Here is a 26,367-nt window from a genome sequence, read left to right as displayed (position 1 = left end):
AAGCCCCGCCCCCCAGAGTCCGGAAACCGCCCTCCTCCTGACGCCGCTTCCGCACCGAAAGAGCGGCCCACGGAGGCCGCGGGAATAGCGCGGCCGGACTACAACACCCAGAGGGCCTCGCGCGGCAGGAGGGCACACCGAAAGCGGATGTGAGGAGGAGGCGGCCGGGCTCCCTCGGCTGCGAAGAGAGGGTTCTGGGGGTTTTAATGGAGGGAAGGGAGCCGCTTGGAGCGCTTAGATGGGGCTTTTTGTGAGCCTGAGAGGAGGAATAGGGCTTGGACTACGACGACCAGGATCCTTTGCGCCTCCAAGGCTCGGCTGAGACGAAAGGGGGTGGGGCTAAGCGTGACGTAAGCGACGCCCCGCCCATTCCTGGGCAGTTCTCCTGTGCAGCTGTCTCCATCTGGCCTCTGTCTCCCTCTCCTTCTGCTGCCTTCTGTCTTTCCCAGCAATATAGTCTTCCAATAACAACAACAACAACAACAACAACAACAATAATTTATCAATATATTTGTACTAACACATTATATTAATATATTATTAATTATATAGTAATATTATATTATATTAATTTCATTGATATATTAATATATTAATATAATTACATATTAATATAGTAATATAATTACGTATAATTACGTATTAATATAATTACGTAATATAATTAATATACTAATATAATTACGTATTAATATAATTAATTAATATAATTACGTAATATTAATTTCATTGATATATTAATATATTAATATAATTACGTATTAATATAATTACGTATAATTACGTATATATGGATATATATTATTAATATATGTTAATGTAATTATTTACATTAATATATTGATATATTATTATATATATTATATTAATTATTATATGGTTATAAATATTATATATATATTACTGTAATTTATATTAATATTTTGTATTAATTATTGTATTAATATACTGTATTAATATATGTATCAATGTAATTATATAGATTAACATATATTAACATATTATATTAATTACTATCCATTCCTTCTTCTGTCATACTCCATAGAAATAATTCCAGTGTCATTCTAAATCTCAGGTTCAATTTGTTTGATGTATATTTGCACATGTCTGCCATTGATGATGAAACAGTGTTCCTCTTTCTCTCTTACACTTATAACCTTTATCCATGTTGGTACAATATGTTTAACCGCTATCTTATTACTTATCCTTCGCTTCATACAGAATTTCTATCCTTCCACCTCTTCTCTTAATCGCTCTCTTTACTATTACTCAGGCTCTATGTGAGTTATACTCTACTCTCAGTCATTGTTGTCATGCACCGGTTATCTTAAGCATTTCTGATCTTGGTTAGTGACAATAATCTCAGTTGCGTAGCCTAAGTGCGAGGCGTTTGAGAAACACTGATAAAAGGGTTCCCAGAACAGATTGCAGCGCTTGTGTGCGGATTGAGCAATAACCCCCAGTTCCCTTAGTAGCCTATTGAGAAATCAAGTCCAAAAGCTTTCTGAGATCTTAAATGCCTAGGTTTTGATGGTACTCTTCCAATTTACCATTGCACAACTTTACACTGATACTTCATACATGATTGCAATGGCTCGCTTTCACCAATTGTGTTTGGCAATGGTCAGTATTACACAGCACCTGGATACTTCCAGTTGCAGTTTATTGTGGCACCAGACCTCTCTGACTAAGAAGACTTGGGCAGGTTACAGACCGCCATTTGGGACGTCCTTAGGACATCCCAGTTTAAAAAAGGGGTGTCTCTTCTAGACGCCCCTACTCCTGTTACAGACTCTGTCCGTAACAAATGGCGGCGGCCGTTCCACACGGCCGCCGCCATTTTGACATCTTGGACACCTAGCGTCCAGACGTGTCGTGGCGGAAGTGACGCCACGAAAGCGCACCTTGCGCTTTGTGGCGCCACTTCCGGGGCCCAGGAAGGAGCACTCCTTCCACACTCTTTCCTCGCAGCGTCCGGGAGTCCCGCAGTTTAGAAGCTGCGGCTCCCGGACACTGCAAGCGGTGCCAGCAGCAGACCGCCACAATTTGGCGGTCTGTAACGCGCCTATGTCTCACAAAACTACAGTTCCCAAAATTCCCTAGCAATGAGCCAGGGCAGTTAAAGCGGTCTCAAACTGGATTATTTTTGCAGCGTGTTTTGGACCAAGGAGTATCCCCCATCAAGGTCCCACCAAAAGCACTAGCCATCCCAACTTCAAAGCAATTGGAGTCCCAGAACCCAATCCAGTGTTGATAAAGAAGAGGTTAAAAAGAATGCTTGCCATCGACTTAAAATGGAAGCCACAATCTCTAAATCTCACAAAATGTTGTACAAAACCTTCTTCGTTATATGACATTTTTCAGATCCCAAGAAGCCGGGCCCCTGCTTCATAAAGCTTGCTGCCTAAATATGGAGAACTGGAGTTGGAGTAAACAGGGAAGAAGTCTACTAATGTCTGAACTGATCCTGTCTGCCTAGAAAAAGAAAAAAGCCCCATTTATCCCAAATTAGGTGATAAATGGCGACATTAGGATCCAGACCTGGAAGGCATGTTCTCCATCACGAGTCTCTGCTTTCAGAAACTAGGCGGGTGCATTTGGCAACGCTGTTGTATGTTGTGACCCTGAAGGGGAAATGTAGTTATCCTCTGCCCATACATCATCACCCGCAACAGTGACAGCCATTCTGCTGATGAAATGCACATATCAACTATTCTGTTCTGTCAAAGAATCAGTCGTAGCAAATCGTTCCATCATCTTGTCTTCTGAAGGCTGCCTGTTTCAGAAAGGAAGAAACTGCTTTACGTTTTCTCCTGAATGACATAATGTTCAAGCCAAGGCACTAAGATGCTTATCCTCTATCCCCTCCTACCATATTCAACTGGGAATTTTGGATAGCCGAGGGGCATTTGGGAAAGCTTGGCTTTGTGTTGCGTCGTCACATCAAGGGGTTGCCACCGTTCGAAGAATTCTGTATGCATGGATTCTTATATAAACTGGCCTTATCTCTTGGTCAAATGTGCAATTCAGAACATACTGTATGTATGTGGAGTCTCCTTCCCTGGAGGTCTTTAAGCAGAGGCTGGATGGCCATCTGTCAATGGGGATGCTTTGATTGAGATTTCCTGCATGGCAGAATGGGGTTGGACTGGATCAAGGCCCTTCTTGGGGTCTCTTCCAACTCTACGATTCTATGCTTGTATACTCATGTATAAGTCTAGAAATTTAAGTCATTGTCTTTCCAATGCCTTTTCACTTACCTACATTTCCTCTTGCCCACCAAGCCATTCGTTGCCAGACACATTTCCAGATTTTGCAATGAGCGAAATATCTGGCTTAGGCAGAATCGCACTGGTTACGCAGCTTGAAGGAAAAATATTCTTTGCATCAATATCAAAGATACGAAAGTTTATTGTGACCACGGAGTAAATTTTAAGTCGACAGGAGACACAACACACAGTCCTTGTTACCGCAAGGAATTTCCCAAACCTGGCCGCTCCTTTTGCGCTCGCCGTCATCCTAGCCACAGCTCAGCTGGCATTGCCCTTTCTTACTCATCACATCTCCCTCCCTTTGTACTACATGTTTCTGACCTAGATTGAAACAGGAGTGTGCAATGATAAGGCTATGAATCACAATTCTCTCTTCCCCACGTTTGCTGGCTGTGGCTGAGATTTTGCGTTGCCCTCAATAAAGGCCCTATGATGCATTTATTATTTACTTGCCAGGAGGATCGCCATGTTATTCTTTGCTGTGGTAAACACAACCAGGAGTCTTGTGGCAAGCAGATATTAAACAACAACAATCAAGAGTCTTGTGGCAAGCAAAACAGCCAAGAATCTTGCAGCATCTTGATAACTAAGGCCTGTTACAGACTGCCCAAATAAAGCTGCTTCGGGTCTCTTTGGAGGTATGCTATTTAAATGATGCATGGGTCCTAAGAGTCCTGAGGTTGCGCCAAAGCCACTCTTCATTCCTAAGCACTGGAGTGCAGCTTTGGTGCAGCTTCCGGATTCTTAGGATGCATGCATCATTTAAACAGCATACAGTGGTGCCTCGGGTTACGAATTTAATTCGTTCCGCGGCCGCTTTCGTAACCCGAAAAGCCTTCGCAAGCCGAAATGCCATAGGCGCTAATGGGGAAAAGCCGCGATTCCGTGCGAAAAAGCCGAAAAAAGCACCAAAATTTTTTTCGTAACCCGAAAAAACATTCGTAACCCGGAACAATTATTTCCTATGGGATTTTTTCGTATCCCGGAAATTTCGTAACCTGGGTATTTCGTATCCCGGGGTACCACTGTACCTCCAAAGAGACCCAAAGCAGCTTTATTTTGGCAGTTGTAACAGTAAGACATGTATTATGATGTAAGCTTTTGTGATGTAGACTCTTAATCAGATGTATGAACTCTTAGTTGACTTGAAGGGACGCAACAACAAGTTATACAAGGCGAGGTCTAATGGAGAATTAGACACAACATTGGGGGAATTAAAAGTCTCGACTTGGAGTAAGGATGGACAACCTCACATTCGGAGACTTAATCTATTCCTCTTGAAAACTGAGTCTGACTCTTTGGGGTTCCCCAAATGGCTATGGTCCCATTATCATCATGTAGTGGTTTCCCATCTTTTGGAGAGTTTCCCCATTCTAGAATATCGAAATGCCTATCCTAGGGCTTTGTTACTGGCAGTCAAAAAATATAAGTTAACCTGTATGGCTATTTTTGGTTCCACGTGTTGACTTTTAGTCCAATACAGGCATGTAACCAGTGAAGATGCAACTGAAATTGAATGTGGCTGTTGGCATGGAAGAAGTTTCCCACCTTTGGTTTAGGCTTGGCTCTATTACTGTGCCAGATGATTCTGCCCTCGGGTTTCAAAGCAGTCTCCTCTGTAGCTTCTCCAAGTATTAGCAGCTTCTTTGGGTGGTTACCTAATGTTAGGAATAGGCAGTAGCATCTGAAAGATGGTACTATAATGGCAAAGGCGTTATCTGTGTGTCTGAGGGAACCCAATGGGGCAGACAGGAGAAGAAGGTTTTTGGTTAACATTTATAGCCAACTTTAGGGCTTTTGTGCCGAAACATTTCAAAATGTGTGCCTTTCGGAGGAAATTGCTTTCCTGTCATTTCCCTTGGAGATTCTCTATTTCCATTCTGCATTTGTATTGAATATTTTAAAGCAGGGCCACTTTAAATTCCAAGGGGAATTTCAGATTTTCAATAAGTAACAGATACCTTAAAATGGGAGTAGAAAGTAAAGGTGGTGTGCATGTTTTCCTGTTAAATTCTAAGGGAGGGACAAGTGTTTCGTTCCATTATTTTAAAGGGGAACCGAAGACTGAAACCATAGGAACTGAGAGGAACAACATTGAACAAAGGCAGCCAGAAATCATCAAGCAGCATACCTAACATCAGGCATTTTTAGCAGGTTTACTGAACCTAGATATTACTTTGCCACATACTTAAAAGACCAGTAGTCTACTAAGCTGAAATAAATTCATATTACAAAGCCTTAATATTCACATACTGATGTCAAAGTAGGAGATTTAAAGAAACCAGTGCTCCTTGCACATTAAACAAATGAATGAAGGTGTTGCGGGGCATCCCCAACTAGCCCCTTCTCATAGAATTGCATAGTTTAAAGCAACCTGAATGATCACCTATGCCCTTCCCATGTTTTCTTATATAGTACAAGTTTACAATATAGATTCATTTGCTATGTTTCTTGAATATGGCGAGGCAGTTCATAGTTATGGCATACTGTCTGCAGCCCCAAAGAGCTCCAGAGAGGCTGCACTTAGTCCAAGTCTCTATCCCATACCAAAATAAGCAATATTTAAACTATGTGTGACATTGGCACTACACACTGCTCCTTCTGTTGATGTAGTTTTCCCTGCGCTTACCCAATGCGTTACAAAATGCTGTTCTGTGGATGTAAAAGAGGGAAGAAATGGGAAGTGGGGACAATATTGCCTTTTCCTGCCATTGTTTAGAACGTTGATCCGTTCGGCTTGAATTTTATCCCACGGAGCAGCATAACATCTTCTGCAGAGTAAACAAGATGAAGGCACATTTGAAGGGTCAGAAGAATTATCCATAGATAGACTGAATGCAAGCAGTCTTTTGCACAAAGTCCATATACCGATTCGGAATAACAAATTTTGGATGTTTAGATTTCTAAACATCCATTCAGCATGGTGTTTGAACATTGGACTATGACTCTGGAGACCAGGGTTCAAATCTCTGCTCTGCTGTGGAAACCCATTGGATGACCTTTGGCAAGTCGCACTCTCTCAGCCTCAGAAGGCAAAGGCAAACCCCCTCTGAACAAATTTTGACAAGAAGACCCTGTGGTATGTTCACCTTATGGTTGCCATGGGCGAGAAACAAGTCCAAGCCACAATACAACAAGATTTCTACAAGGAAATCAAGACTTACAGAGATGTATATTCTTGCTCTGGCAAGACAAGCTCAATAAGGCAGCCTTGGTACCCATTATTTTGTCACAGATTGCACCTCTGTCAACCCTCATTCTAGAGGCAGTCTTTAACATCTCAATTTTTTCATAAACACCAGGTTTGCAAGTCATCGGGGAAATCTGAGTCTTAATGAAAAGCTGCGACTGGCACCAGAGCATCCTGGAAAACGGCAGCCCTTGAGAAGGGCTGGGTTCCAGCCAAAGCCAAGGAGTCCATAGCAAGAAAAAGCTATCCAAGCAATCCTCATAGAATCAGCCGACTACCCCAGGATTGTGACCTTTGGCCAAAGCCATAGAGCAGACACTATTAGACCTCAATGCCATGGCTAGTGCAAAGGCAACAAAGCAGTCAAGCCACAGATGTTATACAAAAAAGAGCCCTGGGACACAAGCAGCCCCTAAACCCCTCCATACCCCCCATAATGCCCTTTTTGGACTGGTCGCTTTAGAAACCTCCAGGAACAGTGAGTCGTATTTTGAATAGGTGGCAAATCCTCCCCCCCCCAACATTTTAAAAATCCATCTTTTCATGACTACTAGCCATTTCCAGATTTCATTTTGGGGGTCATTTTAGCAGTCCCATTGGCAACCAGAAGGTCCCAGAGGCAGAACCGTACCCCCAGAATGCTCCAAAACTGCCCAGTCTATTCTAATTTAAAAGAAATTAAACATCACAGAGTAATACATTAGTAGGGAAGGATTTGGTGATCGGATAGATTCATAGCCTCCGTTCCCATTAAAGCTATAGTTCCCGTGTCCCATTACAGCTAAATGCAACCAAGAGATGATAGCTCTTGCATCAAAGAGTAGGCAGGAGTCTCAAAGGGCCAGATGAAGGCCAGTATTTGTCACGCATTGCATCCCTGGCCTTTCTCTTCTCTCCAGAGCAGGAAAAACAGTCATCTTTTCTGGAGTGAGGTGAGGATGGGGATGACATGCTGCAATTTCAACAATTCTTTGGTGCCGCCTAGAGCCAGAACAAGAGAAGTGCCTTAGCAAACCAAGATCAGCAGGACAACACATTTGGGTGAGTACTTTCGTGCTGTGCAGTTATCGAATGCTAGCAACCTTGTTCACATTGGAGCATGTTGCCATTAGGATGTGATGTCTTTCTGTCTATTAACAGTGGCAGTTCCTTAGGGAACAAGAAGACAGTCCGAGGCATCCATTTGTGGTCTGGGAAGGATACCTTGGAAAGTGGACTTTTAAAAATCCAAGACAATATGAATTGAATTGTAGTCCCTACCTATCTCCTTGCTCAAGGTGTGAGCAGCACTTTCAGGTGAGAGGGTAGCAATGGTAAAAATGAGCGGTACTCAGATTGTAAGGGACAGATAAGTGGGATTCTTCGTCACATCCACAAGCCGTACCATACAGTTTCCCCAATGTCAGCTAAATTTCAGCTCCCACTTGGTGTGCTAAGAATAGCAACCAAAATGGTCATTACAAAAGGTAAAAAGATTAGAAGATTGGATCTCTACAGTCCTTGCAGTAGTTCAAGCTTTGCAAGAGTTTTTGGCAGTGGTACAGGACTACCATTCTAAGCTGTAATAGCCAACATTTTAAAACAGTGTTTGCCTACATTCTTAGGACGGTGTCAAGGAAAATGGGATAAGAAACCATTCTAAATCCCATTTCCCAGAAATTCCCGGGGGCCGAAAAGCACAAGTGTGCGACCTCAGATACCAATGTATTTTTGTTTAAAGCTCTTGCTGCCAATAACTAAGCTTTAGGAGAGAAGCAAAGGAGGAAAAATTCATACAAACACTGGATGCCACCAAATAGGACATGGCTACGAAGGGAATCCCAGTAGGACTGTGTTCCTTGGCTCTGAGACAGGAGGCACTGCTTACTTTTGAAGAAAAGGAACTCTGGATATGCTTAGAGCTCCAGTTTGCTGTATACATTTTGTTAAGGCAGTGATGTCCAAACTCTGGCCCTCCAGGTGTTTTGGACTTCAGCTCCCAGAAGCCTCAGCCACCTTGGCCAATGGTCTGGGATGCCGGGAGCTGAAGTACAAAACACCTGGAGGGCCAGAGTTTGGACATCACTGTGTTAAGGAGAAACAAGTGATTTCTTTGGCAAACAATTTCCAAGCCAGGGCTACAACATTGGAAGGACCATGTAATTCCTATGCCAACGTTAGACTAATAAAGTCGTGTTTTGAAACTGCATTACAGTTTTTGTCAGAAACAAATCTGTCATACAGTTATTTGCCATCGAGTTGGTTTCCACTTATGGTACCCTATGAATGAAGGACCTTTCCCCAAGCTTACCTTTGCAAGTTGTGAAGGCTAGAATAGTGATGGGGACAGTGGGGTCTTCTAAATGCATCCCAGTTATCAACTGCCCTACTAAGTTAGCTCTTGCAGATTTGAGAGCTGTGGTTTCCTTGACTTGCAGTCTTCCTTTTCTTAATGCCTTTCACTTTATCAAGTATTATCTTTTTCAGTGACTCATGGCTGGATGGCCATCTGTCGGGGATGCTTTGACTGAGACTTCATGCATGGCAGGGGCTGGGACTGGATGGCCCTTGGGGTCTCTTCCAACTCCGTGTATCTATGAAATTAGGTTCACAGCTGCCATGCTCACAACAGTACTCACCATCCATGAGACAAAAACGCATCACAGCACAAACACACAGAGAGCCAAGTCTCCCGCAAAGAGACAGTAACAGGTTTTAATCAGACAAGAGTCAGTACACCCGTTAAGACCAATATCATTTGTCTCTTTTTGGAAATTCCTTCACATACCAGCAGGGAAGAACAGTTTTTATCTCAGGAAATTAAAGCGGTGTGTGCAAGCCAGTGCTCCACTTTTGTTGGTTTAATGTCCCCCCCTCCTGTGACTATTTACATTACAGTACCTCTTTGTGATCAACCAGGAGGCTGGGAGAGGAGTGTGTGTTCATTTCACAGACGTATGTGCCCAAGTCAAGAAAGGCAGATCTGATTATTTATAGATTTGTACATTATACATACATACATACATATATATATATATTTGTGTGTGTATACACAGATACATTGCTCTCTTCTTTGAAGTATTAAAAAATTGATCAGCCTTCAAGCTATAAAAAATACCTAACTCTACAAGGTAGAAAAAGAAAAAATCTTTCCCTCTGCAAGTATACATTGATTTACACCCAAAATTCCTCTGCAAATGTACAGTACATGGATTCGTTCTCCAAACGCATCTGGGGGGTGAAGGGGGCAGAATAGGCTAGGGAAGTCCTAAATGTGAAAGAATGCTTGGGTATTGTATGAGTGAAGAAGTAGCTCCTCGGTTTTTGTGACTCTCTGTTCCTCACAGCCATGCTTGCTTGATCCACCTGGAAATGACGGAAGGATTGTGTCATTTATACTCTACATCAGGGACAGAGAACTAAAGCACCTTATGATTTCTATGAGGACCAGATGCATATGTGGTTCAGGTAGGATGAAAGACACTGCTAATTCATGCCAAGATGTAGCATGGTTGCTTTGTGTCTCCTTATGAAGAGGCATCCATAAAAAGCTTCCACTCTCTTATCCAGCCCAGAACCAAATTTTGGTTTGGAATCCCAGTTATTGGGCTTCAGGATGCTTTCTCCCTCCTGATGAAGATATAGTGCGCCAGGATCCACCGAATAATGGTCTAAGCACCACCTTTCCTGTTCCTAGTTGTGCATTAAGAAGAGAAACCCCCAAACTAAACATGATCTCTACAACCAAGTCCCAAAGCAACATCTTCTTTTGAAAACTCAGAAAACAATGTAAGCCTCTAGTTCAGTGGAAACAGTGCACCTTTTAGATATTGGCAATAATATCCCCTTCCATAAAGTGGGGGAGAAGAAGTAACTTGTCGTCCCCCCCCCCAGATTATCCTAGTGATATGGTCTGTTTAAAATATGAGAGAGGGAGGAGAGTAAAAGAAGGAATAAGATGCAACATGACTCTTTCATCTTCTTCCCAGGATATGTAAAATTAAGTCACGGTTAATGAATTTAGAATCAATTCTTGCTTCAAAGAGAAGTACAGATAAAATACCTTTCATTATTAGTTAGCAAAATATTTTATGTGTACAACACAGTTGCATCAGCAGCTGAACAGCTCATTTCTGCCTTTACTTTCCTCCTCCCCTTTTCCATAACTCAATTTCTTTTACATAGGGCAGAACAGTTGCTATTCTCAACTTGACCAAACCGATGAGAAAACAAAAGAACAATCTGCAGTAAAGAAAACAGGTGTGCGATGGAGAAAATGGTTCCTGGTGCATATAGTGAGGACTGCGGGGATTAGCTTTGCCTCCAGCGCTATACTATCATCAGCTAAGCATCCCCCTACAGCTGTCTCCAGCAGACCAACCATATCAACTGGCAAATAAGTGCCTTGTAGGGCCACCACCAGCCACTACTCAGTCTTTTACCAAACGGGACCAGTGGTCCAATTCCCACCACTGGGAAGCCCCCTTTCAGAAGTTTCTCACCTCTGCAATTTTGTTTAAAGGGCAACATGTCAGTCTCATTATTTTAAGGCAGGTGGCCAAAGGAAAGAAATCAGGAAACACCCTAAGCTACGTGTGGCAGACCCCTGAAAAACACTTTTCCGGTCCCAAAGAAACAACACGTTTCTGCAAGCTACAGACCACCAAGTTTGGGATAAGGCCTAGGCCAAAGGTAGCTCTGTCTTCCTTTCCACTGGCTAAACAAGGAGAAGTCACAGCCACACTTCACATTGCTTGGAGAACTTCTACAGCTTTAAGAAGGAACATGGTGGCAAGTGCAATCCACTTGCCTTGATGAACCTTCAGGAAGAAATGGTCAAGCATAGATGTATGGGCAAGGCAAGGCATTTTGGACCTCTGTTCCCTTTACCACCCCATTCTGACTGCAATGCGGAGACATTCAGGTCCCCCCTCTCCTTCTCAGCCCCATTCTTCTAGCTGTAGCATTGGAAAGGATTGTGAGGTTATGAGAAAGGGATTTCAAGTTGTAGCACAGTGCCTGCTACATTCCCACAGCAGGGTGCTGGTGTGCGTTCACATTCCTTACCCCCCTTTCCACCTTGTTCTGTGGCTTGCATCCTTTACTCTAGATTCCCTTTTGCCAAACCCAACCTCACCCCCACAAGTCAGGAGGGTTACAAAGATCACTGGAGTTATTAGAGGCAGGCTCAACAGCTGGTCCTCTCTCTCCCCCCAAGTCCACCAGGATCTGTCACCCAGCCAATCCCGATGTGAGGCGTCTTGTGCCATCTTTGTAGAGCAAAGACTTTGCCAGTGTTTTCCTCCTAGAGCAGCAAATCCACCAGAGACAAGTACCATCGGGAGTGCAAGCCCACAGCTCTTAGATCCCTACTTGACTTCCAGGATGGATGGGTTGGTTTCCATGATGGCCACAATGATCCTGTCAATGTAGTCTTGAAGACGGAAATTGATCTCCTCTTGCTTTTGAATCGCCTCCATTAGCTATTCGAAAAGAAGGAAGCATGTTACTGGAAGGCAACTCCGTTATGGCTAAGTTTGGTCAGGACAACTTACTCAAACATGTAGTGCAATTATCAGTTATTACCGTCTAGAATCACTTTGACAAGTGAGAAATGAACTACTGAAAGCTGTACCCTTCATCTTCACCCTAGACAGAGGAACATCCCAAAGCATACCATTACATCTAGGAGAATCAACAGAGTTACACTTCCCAAGTGGAGACTGCCGGCTAAGGTGACAAAGGCAGCTTCTGTACAGCCATCTAAGATTCACAGTTGCAAAGTACCACTTACTCATGTTCTTTTATAGGAGCCTCAGAAGCAGCCTAAACTCATTAGCTTGAGGATCACTGTGGTATTTCCCTTGGCTGTGGAGGCCCAACCAGCACTAACATTGGCCTTGTTTTGGCACCAAGTTGAAACTTGGCTTTTCACTAAGGCTTTTAGAGCCTAGGGATGATCATGATCTCATCATCATCATCAAACCTTTATTACAGTCAACAGACCTCCAGGCAAAAAAAAGATTAAAATTAAAAACTTAAAAACAGATCAAAACAGTTACAACCAGTTTGACATAGCAATGACATACTGAGCATAATTATGCAAAGTCTGTACAATTAAAAATAATACATTCAGTTAGGAGCATATCTGGCCCTTGTTGTGCAAAACAGATACTATACACTATAAAATGAACTAAGTCAAAAGGGGATGTTTACTATCGATTACTAATACCAGTTATTTATTCTTGCTGTGGTAATTATAGCCCTGCGTGTCTTGATTGCTGCAAAACAAAATTTGGCCACCTCTTCTGTGACCTTTTTGTCAGTGTCCTTCAATAGATATCTTGTACACCAGCCCTGAGATCTTCCTTGAAATTTATCTAATAAGGGTTTAATCAATCTCAGTCTGTCTTCCTTGTAGAAAATACATATGAGAAGGGTATGTGATATAGATTCTACAGACCCTTCTCCACAAGGGCACAGACGATCTTTATATTCAACATGCTGAAAATGGCCTTCCAATACTGCAGATGGAAATACATTAAAACTTGCTTTAGAAAATGCCAAGCGATATTTGGGGATTGTAAGATTTTTCAAGTAGTTTGCGCCACCCTTTATATTAAATTCTAGGCCTAACTTAATGGGAGAGCAGGTTGTGTTGGCGAGTGATGATGAGTGCTGGGTGTCAATATCTCTAATCCTTTGTATGAGGATTTTCCTTGCCATTGTCCACTTTAACATACATAGAAAACTATCTGAAAGGCCCAATCTCTGAAGCTTTTCTTGGATCGCTCTGAGTGTTTGAGATTTGTATGAGTCTTTCCATATCAGATTCATGAAGCCTCTTTCTGGGCCTGCAAACATAAGCTTTAGCCAGTATCTTAGAGCCCATTCCCATGCAATACATTCCATTGATACACATCCAGATTCCAATCTCAAGGTAGCTGATGACACACATTTTGGGACTCCAAACAAATTTCTAAGAAAGGTTGATAGAACCTGTTCAACCAATGAAGAGAAGCCCAATATCCATATCGGGATGCCAAACAGTAACTGAGGGATAACCTTAGCCTGCTGTACCCTACATGCAGCTGGTATGAATTGGCCTCCCTTGGTGTAAAAAAACAGGGATATTGCTTTACTGCCGTTACTTGCGGACTGGACAGCTGCTGTGCGATGAGATACCCATGTGCCATCTGCTTGAAAGATTATACCTAGGTACTTAAAACATCTAACCTGATTGATTTTATGACCCGCTATTTCCCAATCATTTACAGTACGAGTCTTAGAGAAAATCATAATTTTAGATTTATCATAATTAATGGTTAGTTGGTTTTCATCACAGTACTGTGTAAATACTCTTAACAGGCGCTTTAGTCCAATTTTAGTAAAAGAAAGGAGAGCAGCATCATCCGCATATAAAAGTAGCAGGATGGTAGTTGAAGCTATTTTGGGGGCATGATACATACCTGATGCCAAATAACTAGCTAGGTCATTCAAATATAAATTAAATAGGGTGGGTGCCAGAATGCATCCTTGTCGAACCCCTCTGTAGGTATAGATGTCCCTAGTTAAATTCCCTTGTAGCCCTGTTCTTACCTGTATTGTTGTGTTGTTATATAAGTTCATGATTAACCAAAGTAGTCTTTTATCGATTGTAGTATTAAGCAGTTTAGCCCATAGCTTGGCTCTGGGTATAGAATCAAAAGCTGTCTTCAGATCCATGAAAGCAACATGCAGGTTAGTGTTTGGGGCATTTGCATACTTTTCAGATAGATATGAGTAGCACGTGAATTTCTGGTGAAGTCTATACTGCTTCAAATTGTTGACTTGTTTTAAACTGGTTTTGTTTCTCTTCCCCACAACGAAGTCTTTAGAAATGAGGCAGGATATAACTATTTTAACAAGCAATAAATACATATCTGATTTTTTTCTTAACAAAAATAGGATGCATTAGATCTGGCAAGCTGAGGCTTAATTTGTCCTGGCTACAAGAGAAAGATGTGGAACTTAGGTGTCCCCCCAAAGCCTCTAATCATCACATCTCGAGTTAGAAAACACTTTAGATTCCAATCCCTACTAGAACATCTTGCCACACTTTGATTTCAAGTGCTAATGAATGCTATGTTTCTGTTATTGTTGACACAAAAGGAGTACCCAGAGGCCCTTCAACAACAGTACCTCATCTCGGGAGACTGAGCTGATTTCTGCAGCCAGAGATTCAGAGAAGGAAGCAGAGAAGAGGTTCTTGGCACCTTGAATGCTGAGGTTTATGATCTGCCCATTCAGCTCATCATTCTGTTCCTTCAGGTTTCGGTTGTCCTGTTTGCAAACAGAAACTGAAATGTCAAACCTGTCATTCATTGCTGGCACAGCGCAGGTAAGACCATGTGAAACCACCGTACACAGTCGGATAATTTAAGAGTCAGAGTAGCCTGACTCTTCCAGACAAAGGTCTTTGCAAAGCCCAGTTGCCCGAGCTTTTCTAGATATGGAAGGACTCAACCTGGGATCTTCTGCATACATACTATGGGCACTGTACATGGTAAACTCAAAAACTTAAAACATCTAAGCTGAGATGCACAGGAAAAACAGAAGCTGTCTTATGCCAAGTCTGACTATTTGTTCACCCAGCCCAAGTGAGATTTACTCCAACTGGTAGTGCTTCATGGAGAGTATTCCCTCATGTCTCACCTTAAAAACAACAACAACGTCTGGCTATGCCAGACGTTGGATTAGGAATGTTCTACATGTAAGGTAGGTACTGTGACACTAAACAAGAGCTCCTCCGCTTCACTCTGCTCCTAATGCCTAATGCTATCAGTAAGCCCTGAAGAGCACACAGACCACAGGAGCTCCTGAGTTGGTGTTCACTATTTGGGTGAAGGAGACAGCAGCAAAGGATGAATTATGGGAACTGAGAAGCAAGCTGATGCCCTCACTTCACAGCTCCTTGAATAGCTAAAAAGAGTGAAGTAGAGGAGGGAAGAGGAAGGAGAGAGAGAAGAAAGAAAAAACCCTACCCAAAACAACCTGGAACAATCCTGCAACTAGACTGTGGGTTTGCAACCTACTGCAACAAACCCAGTCAGCCCCCTGCAAGCTGAGTGTGCTAGCAAACACCATCACAAGAGGATTTCTCCCACCTACCTGCTTGAGTCGCCTGATCTCTTGCTCCAGTTCTGTTTCCCGTGTCCGGCTGTTATACTCCTGGAGGCCTATACTGCTGCTTCTGCCCCTTCGCTGTTCAGCTTCAAGCTTGAAGAGCTGCAAGTGTTCCAGCTGCTTCCTCAAGTCCTCAATGAGCTGCCAGGCAAGTAAGCAAGATCAGTGGAGAATTATTATCTATTTACTATGAACAAGTCCCTGTACTAAACATGCATGGCTTGCAAACGCAGCCCGTTGGGTCCATAATTATGCTAGTAGTATGGAAGAGCATTCTAAACAATTTCCCCTGCTCCCACTTCCTTACAATTTAATCTGATTTGTATCTAGAAGCAAGCCTTGAAATACTGGCGAGTGAAGTTTGAAACATCCCTAACCCACAGCTATTTCCATCTTGAACCAGAGAATCCAAAAACAAAGGGGCAAAATTCTTTAAATAAATACATTAGAAATTGTTGTTAACTGGGAACTGTGGACACAGCGACTACATGGACAATAGCCATTTGCACCGGTGGACAGCCAACATGCATCACAGATCTTTAAGGTACAGATTGCTCTGAGCATCACTGGCAGACTGTGGGCCAAGGGAGACCCTTCATCCTGCAGAACCTTTCTAGTCAATTCTTCCAAGATTGTTAATTGCATTAAAATATATTTGAGACTTGTTATCACAAGTTGTTGTATTATTGTGATTTTTTTGAGTTTGCTATATGAATGTCCCACTAAAGTAATGCTCTGTGTGTGTGTAAAATGTGGTACTGTATACAGCTTGAAGATCTGCAGGCGTTCCAGCAGCTTCTCAACATTTATTATATTTATTTATTATATTTATGTGTATCCCGCTCTTTTCCCAGGACTGGGACTCATCCTTTAACATCGTTCTTTAACAACTGTCATCCTGCTTTAACAACACTTTCTAAAGTATTTATTTACCGCAGTGAAACTAACTGCATACTAAAAATCAGTATATAAATATAATTACAAATTGGATGCACGCAAGTCCAGTAATAGGTAAGATGAACTCTTAGTTAATAGCAACGAACATGTTTTTGTCAGCTCAGTTTACTGCGTTGAAATCTTTCTGTAGTCACTCAGTTAATTTTAATGTTTAATTTGGAGTCGGTAGAGCTCTTGCTCTATTTTTTAGGGTTAATCAATGTGTTTTGTTAAATATAATAAATATAAAAGAGAGAAGCCAGTAGCTACCCAGAACTCTTATTGGTTTGTTAAGCCAGTTCAAGCTTCCTTGGAATACGCCTGTATTGACCGGGTGCATCTTTAAACCAGCTTCTAATGGTTAAGCAATGCTTTCTGGACAGCAGAGAAGGATACTGGGACCCTTGTGTGGTCCATTATGCTTCCAGCAGGGTTTGAATTGTAGTGGACTCTACTGACCTCCTGCGTAGATTCTTTATCCTTCTGAAACTGATGTCTTTCTTGGTTCAGCTTGTCTCCCAATTTCCTCTTGTTCTCTTGCTCCTCATTGAGCTGCAATGTGAGATCTTCTATTTCGTCCAATAACTTACGCTTTTCCTAAATCAAGCGAGAGAAATTATGAAAGAGGAATATTTCTGTTAGCTTTGCCTCTTTGAAGCATCACTGTGGATTGGAAAACTAGAGTGGGAAAGCATATGCTTTGCCTGCCAAAAGACTTGGATTTGGTCCAGCCACTTGAGTTTATACTAAAGATTACAGGCTGTCCACCAGAAATTCATCATGTTGAAAGCAGGCATTGGACACTGCTCAGACAGACTGCTGCTAGTACTATCACTCAAAAAGCCTTGTCTTGCCGTTCTGACTTTTCCCCCATCACAGAATTTAATGAAAATTAAAAACCTGAAGCAACAAGGAAACCTGGGAGGGTTACAAATGGAAGACCCTGTCAAACAGACCCTTCTTAAAATTCTGTGAATGAGGATGGCTGGTTGTACAGTAAAAGTCTGGTTTGGAAAAACACACACATGCTCTGAGACTGTTCATAAGCAGATGCAGTGAAACCGCATGGGAAATTTATAACTTGGGCCCATTACAGACCGCCCAAAAGGGGCGGTCTTGGGCCGCTGCTGGTTGCAGTGCGGAGGAGCCGCAGCAGCCAAACCGCGCTGCAAAAAAGGAGCGCGGAAATCGCGCTCCTTCCGGCAACCCAGAAGAGACGTTGCAAGTGCCAAAGTGTGCACTCACGACATCTCTTCTGGGTTGGGACGTGCGGACGCAGAGCGTCTGCTATGTCAAGATGGCGGCGCCTGTCTGTATAGGGCGCTGCCATTTCGACGTATCGATTACGCGTGAGGGACAAGGCGTGTCCGGAAGTGCCGCCCCTTGCGCGTAACCACGGCGCAATGATGGTGCCTCATGGGCCCATCTATAACGGGCCTTGAAGAGTCTGAAATGAGACTGTAAAAGGGCCAAATGATCAAAGCAGACCATGGGGGAAAATCAGTATATAGTTTAGGGGAGTGAGAAACAAACATGATATTTAGGCAGGAGTCGATTGGAACAAAATACAATGTGATTAGGAGGTTCTTGGTATGCACTCTGGAGAAGCCACGAATGGTTGGTCTTAAGTTGGCGATGGGCAAATTTGCGGGATCGAATCTGCTCTTTTTTATTAGCACTCCCAACATCCAACCAGAGCCATCTGGCACTCATCTTTAAACATAAGAAATGGTGGCACTACAGTAGTGTAGTGTTCCAGGACTTCTGGAGAACATGGAACTACAAACTTCTAACCCAAGCCTCCAAAAATCTGCTTTGACCTCTCAATTTTTCTCAATGCTTAATAGATTTTAGGTAAGATGCCTTTAAATATATAGGATAACATCTTAGGATAGCTGTATGACACCTTTACCCCTTCACGTGTCTCAGACCATAACTGCTGAATGGGTGGCGCTGATGGGAACTTTAGGCTAAAACGTCAGCACAGAGAAGGTCCATCATGCCTGTCTTAGGATAAATTCCAAAGTAAAGCAAGCCCACAGGAGCTGTGCAGCCATTTCTACTGTATCCAATGGGGCATCCTCTTAGGCAAGTATGCATAGGAGTGCAGCATAAAAGAGTTAAGATCAGAAGCCACCAGACTGCCTAGGCTTAGCTTTGGAGACTGTCAAGGGCAGGGAGAGAAAACCACCACCGGCAGAGACTGATGAGAAAACATGCTAGCAGGTGGGAAGGAGCTCTGACAAGAATGAACTGAGCATTGCATGCTCTAAAGGACGTTCCACAAGACCAGAAGGTGATGAAGCTGAGCCATCATGGGATAATGAGAGCCGTGCGCAGCCACCTTCACCACTGAGGAAATGTGCACTGTTGCTTCTATTTTTAGACAATGTGAAGAACATAACCATGAAAGCCACCTTACCTCCTCCAGCCTCTCAATATTGGCTTTCAGGCAAGGGACACAGGACCGAAGTTCGCCATTCTCATCATCCAGCTGTTGCAATCTGCAGCGTGCAGAAACGCAAATGCACACTTAGAAATGTATTGGCACATACCTTCTAGGACTTAACATACTCTAGACCAGTGGTTCTCAAACTCTGGTCCTCCGGACATTTGGTACTTCAACTCCCATAATTCCTGACTGTTGGCAAAGCTGTCTAAGGCTTTTGGGAGTTCAAGTCCAAAACCTCTGGAAGACCAAAGTCTGGAAACTACTGCTCTAGACCCTGGGGGCATGGTACCTTTTGCATTGTTAGTGTTTTGCCAACAGCTCTCACAGTTCCTTACTATTGGCCATGCTGAATAGCGCTGATGGGAGATTTAGGCCAAAAAGAGATAATCAGGGTGTGTTACATTTTGGAGTAAGTTTTTATGCATGGGTCTGTAACAAATGGAGGATCTCTTTTGTAGCCATTTTACCAGTCTTCGCTATACTGTCTTTCTCTCAAAGATGGTACTTCATTGAAGGTGGTGACATTATCAACTTGCTACCAGGCATATCCTTTGTTTCTTCTTATTATTTTTGAACCCAAACTTCCAGATTTTGCTGTGGTTGCACCAGCTTGAAATATATCCCCAGAAAACAATATTTTGTGGGAGGCATAAGTAGGTATATGTTGGGGTGTGTGTGGATACAGATACATACACATGAATACACAATAAAAGCTTTGCAGGAAAGTAATCACCTGGTCTCAAAAGCTTCCAAAACCCAATTGCAGATTTTGAACCACCACTTGACAATCTTTCACTTTCTAGCTGTCACCATTGCAAAGGTTTAGGACAGAGTCTAAAATCCAGATTGCCTCTCTTCCATCCAACCCCATTACCATCTTAAAACAGTAATAAATTGCATGTAAGGGCTTAACACAAGATTTTACTTACAGAAACATCATAAGTCTTGCATCTTACCTTCCACCTTGTGAACACTGGTGGGCCCTAACAGATTTTCACGAAGACTTGGCTAATATCTCTTTTCCAACTCAGTCAAAACCTTAACTGCTTTTGACTCCAAACCTGGCCCAAGACATTTTGCTGCCTGTAACAGAGACCAAATGATGCCCCTTTTTCTGCCAGGGCCCATCTTTTAAAAGCCTTGCAGCATTATTCAAACATCTATTTTCGCATCATCTTCTCTGCCTTGCCCTGCTCATGGGGTCAACTGAAGCAGGCTGGTTTAGCCAGCTGCAAAGTGAGACCAAACCCCTTTAGTGTTCTCATTGCCCACTTTCAAGTCATTCTACACATTAAATGGGTGCACTCAGCAAGGAGTGGCATTTAACTTTTTGCATGTTGTTGATGCAAGCCTTCATCTCATTTTTGACTTATAGTGACCCTAAGGTGAACCTATCTTGGGATCTTCTGGGCAAGATTTGTTCAGAACGGGTTTGCCATTGCCTTCCTCGGTATGACTTGCCCAAGTGGGTTTCCATGGCTGTGTGGGAATTTGAACCCTGGTATCCCAGCTGTAGGCTCTTGTACGCATATGTACATACTTTCATAAACACACACACACATACATACATAGAGTATGTCTTCTGTTTCCCCCCTGAAATAGAGACTGCAAACAAACCGGATTATACGCCTTTGGCAGGGCTGTCTGTTTTATTGTTTTTGCTATATATGCTATATAAATACATGTTTCTAAACACTGTGGCAGCATAGTCTGCAAAGTAGCCTGTATATTCATAGGGCAACAACAAGAAGATATCCTAAAGAAAGGTGATATGGATCAGGCCAAGGGAGTCTAGCACCCGGTTTCCCTAAAAGATGCCTTCAGAAATTAGGTAAGCAGGCAATGAAGGCAACAGATCTCTCCCATGATCACTCTGCAGCAAATGGGAGTTAGGAGACATCTCTCATCCCAGCACCTGTAGGCTCCTCCAACCAGTAGTAGCAGATATCCTCATCCTCTGTGAATTTGTCTAAATCTCCAACAGCCATCGCCATAACCTTTCTTTCTCTCCTGAACCTTTGTGCCAATCTATTCCATTGAATAACCTCCAAATCCTAAAAACAGAAATCGTTTAACAATGCATCGCCTCCATGAACCATACCGGGCTTGTAGATTTTCAATCTCAATGCTCTTCTCCCGCTCCATTTTGCTGAGAAGTTCCCTCTGTTTCCGGATTTCTTCCATGAGGACTTCGTCTGATTTCAGCTCCTGCTCTTTCAGCTGCTCCTCCAAGGCATTTGCTCTAACAAGAGAAGGGACGTTTTTGGGATTAGTTTTAGTTCAGCTATATGGCGGTGGGGAGACAAAACCCTTTGTAAAGGAAGAAGAAGGAAACCTACTTAGGGCATGTTTCTATTTAGGATATCCTACCGAGTGTTCCTGCCTGGTAGCCAGATCAACCTCCACTTGGTAATGTGAACTCTGGCCTCCCTTCTTCATTACAGAAACACTTTCTGCACTAAATATATTCTCCATCTCAGCTGAACCATATTAAGTTAACTGTCTGTTCTCTAAAATCTAAATCTCTTCCTACATTTCCTTTCTTAAAAGGCAGACCTAAGATAGATTAGTCCTCAAGTTGTAAAATCTACATCTCATTCTCTCCTCACCACTGACTGACTGAGATGAGGGATACCTATACTTGACTGTAAGTCGACCTCATGTGTAAGTCGAGGGCAAGTTTTGGGACCAAAGTTATGGATTTTGATATGACCCACGGATAAGTCAAGGGTAAAACTTAGGAGCATACAGCAAAGGATCTAAAAGATGAAGCAAAAGAAAACAGTGCCAAAGAACTTACAAAGTTCCAGCAGGCATAATTTTTTGTGGTCGCACTAAAGGCTGGATGGATGCAAGAGTGTGTGTGTATGCGTGTGCTTCCAGGACAGATCATACTCTTGCCTTTCACCAGGGATCGTTCCTTTTTAAAAATAAAAGTTAAGATACAGTACTTACATTGACCCATGAATAAGTCGACTCAGGTTTTTCGGGTAATTTTTTAAACCTAAATTTCTAGACTTATACATGAGTATATACAGGAATACACCAGGAAGTCCTCTTGAGGACGACCAAAATGGGAACAATGCCATTGTCGAAGGTTTTCATGGCCGGCAACCATCGTTTTTTGTGGGCTTTTCAGGCTAGAAGAGTTTGTTTCTGACATTTCGGCAGCATCTTCAGCATTTCTCTGAAGATGCCAGCCACAGACACTGGCGAAACATCAGAAACAAACTCTTCTAAAACATGGTCACATAGTCCCAAAAAAACCACAAAAAACAATGCCAAGGAAAACACTGAAAAAGCTCTGCCCGTGGAAATGGAGGTTGGCAACGAAAAGGTTTCCAGATTGGCCTTCCTCCCTGGTGTGCCAGGGTTCTTCCACTTGAGCCACTACTTGTACCACAGTCCAATACTACACAAGTTTCCGGGCACACACTCGGGCTCCTAAAAGCTTGTGCCAGCCTCCCATACTCCCCTTACCTGTGTACCAGCTGAAGATTTTCCTGCTTTAATCGGTTGTGCTGCTCTCCATTTGCAGCCGTGTCCTTTTCCAGCTCTGTCACCCTTTTCTCTAAGAAGATCACCTGAAGAAAAAAGCAACAACATTTTCAGTGGCTCTGTGCATAATGTTGTGCACCATTCTTTGCTCCTTGGTCTCAGTTCCAGCAGAGATTTTAAAAATAGGTTATCCCTTCTTCCTAATTCATTTAAGTCAATGCACAAAAAACAAATAAACTCTTAAAGACTCTGGACACTTATAGATCCTAAGCCTTTGGAGAATTACATCGCATCATATGAAAAATGGCTGCCTCTTGTGCTCTCTGTGAATACCACTATGTATCGTCCTTCATCCCTAGCCTAGAAGTTGCTTCTGACACTGAAAGATTAAGGCAGGATCACATTTTGCCAAAGAACCTGTGGCTACTGTTGGAAATGTCAGCTGCAAAGTATAGCTTGGCTCACTGGCTGAATCTTCTGTCGACTCACAGTCAGCGCTTTTTTATTCTCTGACTGAACAGCAAGAAGTTTGGCTTTAAGCGGTAAGAACAGAACACTCCTGCAAAGGCAATATATGCCTAAATGTAATAAGAAATACAATTAGAAAAAAGAATTACTTGGGAACTGTTATGACTGGTGCAGCAATAAGTCAGACAGATAAAGCTGACATAGAAAAACATGTATTAAGTCAGGGGGGGACAGATTAAAAAGCACTGTTCAAGCAGCCTTTTTAGATAAGGCTTCTGGGAGTGGGCATTTTACAGCAGAGGAACGTATACAAGAGAAGATGACATTAGGCTAACTTCATTTAACAATGTAAATGTTAAATGCAGGACAGGTGGGAGCCCATCGCTAGTTTTCTAGATTGTTGCATTAACATGCATGCATGCATTTTTTAAAGGAAAAGAAAATGGCATCTTCTTAGTTGATTTACCCTACAGCTATGTAATATTAATTGAAATGTCCTCTGTTATTTCTATTGGGGGGGAAAAGGCCTCTCCTGACTCTAACATGGTCCAGAAAGGGCCGAAAACATGACTGATTGGTTGGTAGATTGATTGATTGATTGGCTCCGGGGGGGTGATTTAGGGTTCCCACCATCTCGGCTTACAATCTAAATAAGATATAAAATATAAGTAAGAGAGAATGGAAGCAGGAGAGGGATTAGGTCTTGCAGATATTACCTATTCTCTCCCTCTGAGGCTGCAGCAGTGACAGCTAGAATGGAGAAAGGGCCTTTCATCTATTGCTGGGACATAGGCACAATGGAGCTGTGCTTGTCTATACTTCCCTCCCTTATAGAGAAATTGGAGAGATACAGAGAAACAAAGCGCCCCTTATCCCCTAGGGAGGATTAAGGGAGGGATAAACCTTTAAAAAATGGGGTTTGTGCAGCCTTCCAAAGTTCCAAGGAGTTGGCAATGCAACCCACTAATCCCCAATAGTTGCCCATTCTGATCTAGGAACCACTTTGTGGCTCCATCTATTCAGATATCCCAACATGTTATAGTATGTCAGCTAAACAGATGGGAGTAACGGACTATTAAAGGCTAGAGCTTTAATTCGCTTTTAATTGGTAGATTAGTCCACAAAAGCTTTGGCTGTTTATTTTGGAGGCTATTTTGGTGCTGGCAAGTGATGCGTAGGGCATGTCAACGGAAATATCACACATCCCCTTCCCTTCAGGCATTCAGGAGCTGTTTTTTGGCTTCTTCAGGTGCAAGTTCACTAACACTTTCCTGCAATAAGCCAGGAGAAAGAGGAGCCCTTGCACTTTGGGCAACATGATGCAAATATTTAAACAGACTTAATTTGCTAGTCAAAATGCAGGCGGTCACTCCAATTTACTCTTCTGATAGACCTAACTATGAATGTTTTCCTTTCAAAGCCAAAAGCACAGATCCTAAGGACCGGAGAGGCCCTGGCCACAAACAACTGATCAGAGAACTACTGTGGTGCAGGACTGAGAAAGGAAACCCCTTTAGATTATAACTCCCAGAATCCCCAGCCAGAAATTAATCTCACGCACAAGATATTGCAGCACTGGCTGAGTGATTCTGGGAGTTTTCCCATGAAGTAACTTTACTAAGGTTACTCCGCCTCATGCCTCTGAGGAAGTAGGCTCAAGTCTACAAAAGCTCATGCTACCAGCTTCTTTCTTTCGGTTGGTCTCAAAGGTGCTACAAGATCCCTTTACATACTGATTTTGCAGATTAACATGGCTATGTCTTGGAATTTTACTAAGCATCTGGAAAAATCCACCATGTCTTTACATTAGCTGCAGCTCGCTCATCAATTAACCACAAGCAGAATTGCCTGCCTTCATCACAGGGAGCTGCCCATGGCAACTTTGACTTGCTACATTTGGGTTTCTTTCAGCTCCTCCTGGACATCAGTCACCTGGATTTTCCTCTGCAGTAGATGTTATAACATCTCTGATCACTCCCAGTGCAGGAAAGGCATCACAAGGCAGGGCCTGCTGCAAAGGCAACCCAATCTGCTATTCTGCCTCAGTCACCTCCTGATCAGGAGACCATGCTTGCAGAGAGGGTCTGTGGGAAAGCTACCTCTTTCCCATATTTCAAAAGGAGAGAAAAAATTGGCCCAATTGTAAGCCCAGAGAAGCAAGCGTTGCTGAACTACCTATCGCTTAGGAATGGACCATACATTTGTAAAAACAAATGCACTCAAAATGTTGCTGCTGCTTTGGGCAGTGGTGGCGTGGGTGGCAGTGGATATGGAAGCAACTGTAGGACCCTGGATCTTGGAGCCTCACAAAATCAGGAATGACATTCAGCTAAAAGTTGCTACGGGCTTTTGATCCAAATCAGGGTTGCATTTTGGGTTAGTGGAGAGAGAAAATGGTTGCTTTTCTCAAGAAAAGTGGCAGCAGGCAGGTTTCATTTAAAGACACAATTATTGTCACATGCAGAACATGGACAAGGCATTGGCTGTGGGATTTGAGGAGATGAATTCCCGAACAAGAACTTGTCCAAGCTCTGCACACATGTAATTTGGTCCTTAGATGCTCTCCATCTCACTTACCTTGTCGGTGATATCCTCCTCCAGGCACTGGGTGTTATTCTGAAAAGGCTCCTCCATGGCATCTACAGTAAGGGCTCCTGTTTGGTGCAGGTGCCTGTAATAGAGAGAAAGCAATACAATCCAAAGCAAGGCCACCGTGAGTGGAATCATTGGAGTGGAGAATGGGACGCCTCCGGGGTCACACTTGAGTTAGCCTTTCCACACTGCTCATCCCTTTTTCTGTGGTGTATTCCACAGCACTGCCTTCCTTCAGGCAGATTCAAAAGCCCACTGACCCCAAAGCACTGCACTTCAGTTGCACAGCTTGAGGCTACTGTACCCCATTCCTCCCTCTTCATCACTCTCTAAGCTGAGCAAGTGCTGGCACCTATTTGGAGTGACAGAGAACCCATTTCCTCTTTGCTCTTTGGAATATTGAAAGATAACAATCTGACTTTTCTGCCACTCCACTTGCTTTTGATCTTTATGGTTGCAAGCCACAAAAAGTACTTGCCTGATAAATGGCAATGTGAGAAAAAAAGGGGGGGTGTTTGTGGGGAGAGAAAAGGAATGGGGGGGGGGGGGTGGGGTTGGGGGAGGACTTCCCCTCAGTGTGTTCCCACGAAACCACTTGCATTTTCAAGATTTCTCCCCACATCAGTTGTGGTCCAAAGGCCACTATTTTACGACACAATGTTCATGCCAGACACTTATCAGCTGTTAACCAGTAATGCTTTTATCATATAGAAAGGGTGTTCAAGATATAAGGATCCAAAGGAAAAGGTATCAGGATCCTTCTGCTACATGTTTTCATATAGTTAAAGGAAGGCACTCTAAAGAATGAATGGCAA

General features: G+C 42.9%; 1 protein-coding gene and 1 long non-coding RNA gene across 8 annotated transcripts in view; one reads left to right on the top strand and one right to left on the bottom strand.

The window, feature by feature from the left end:
• Positions 1-34: 34 nt before the first annotated feature.
• On the top strand, positions 35-16,002 carry LOC121914240. 3 transcript variants are annotated; one of them, XR_006100494.1, is made up of 5 exons: positions 35-149; positions 7,362-7,503; positions 7,603-7,758; positions 9,789-10,701; positions 14,593-16,002. It is a non-coding gene; the product is annotated as an uncharacterized LOC121914240 (long non-coding RNA). The 3 variants fall into 3 exon arrangements; XR_006100493.1 differs by having other exon boundaries at positions 43-350; positions 7,367-7,503; XR_006100492.1 differs by having other exon boundaries at positions 43-350.
• The window catches only part of RAB11FIP3 (RAB11 family interacting protein 3), an 86,899-nt gene continuing 69,661 nt past the window's right edge, over positions 9,130-26,367 (bottom strand). For 2 of the 5 annotated variants that reach the window (XM_042437493.1, XM_042437496.1), the window contains 9 exons: positions 25,538-25,631; positions 22,475-22,578; positions 21,096-21,236; positions 18,965-19,046; positions 17,002-17,139; positions 15,592-15,747; positions 14,623-14,763; positions 11,815-11,924; positions 9,130-9,807 (listed from right to left, as the gene is read on the bottom strand). In XM_042437493.1, coding sequence (XP_042293427.1) covers positions 9,783-9,807; positions 11,815-11,924; positions 14,623-14,763; positions 15,592-15,747; positions 17,002-17,139; positions 18,965-19,046; positions 21,096-21,236; positions 22,475-22,578; positions 25,538-25,631 — 991 coding nt within the window. In that variant the 3' untranslated portion in view covers positions 9,130-9,782. Of the gene's footprint in view, positions 11,925-14,622; positions 14,764-15,591; positions 15,748-17,001; positions 17,140-18,964; positions 19,047-21,095; positions 21,237-22,474; positions 22,579-25,537; positions 25,632-26,367 lie in introns of all 5 variants that reach the window. The other 3 variants (XM_042437494.1, XM_042437497.1, XM_042437495.1) reach the window with 2 other exon arrangements.

The sequence above is a fragment of the Sceloporus undulatus genome, chromosome 8, assembly GCF_019175285.1.
Source record: "Sceloporus undulatus isolate JIND9_A2432 ecotype Alabama chromosome 8, SceUnd_v1.1, whole genome shotgun sequence".
Taxonomy (NCBI): Eukaryota; Metazoa; Chordata; class Lepidosauria; order Squamata; family Phrynosomatidae; genus Sceloporus; species Sceloporus undulatus.
This window is presented reverse-complemented; position numbering and strand designations above follow the sequence as displayed.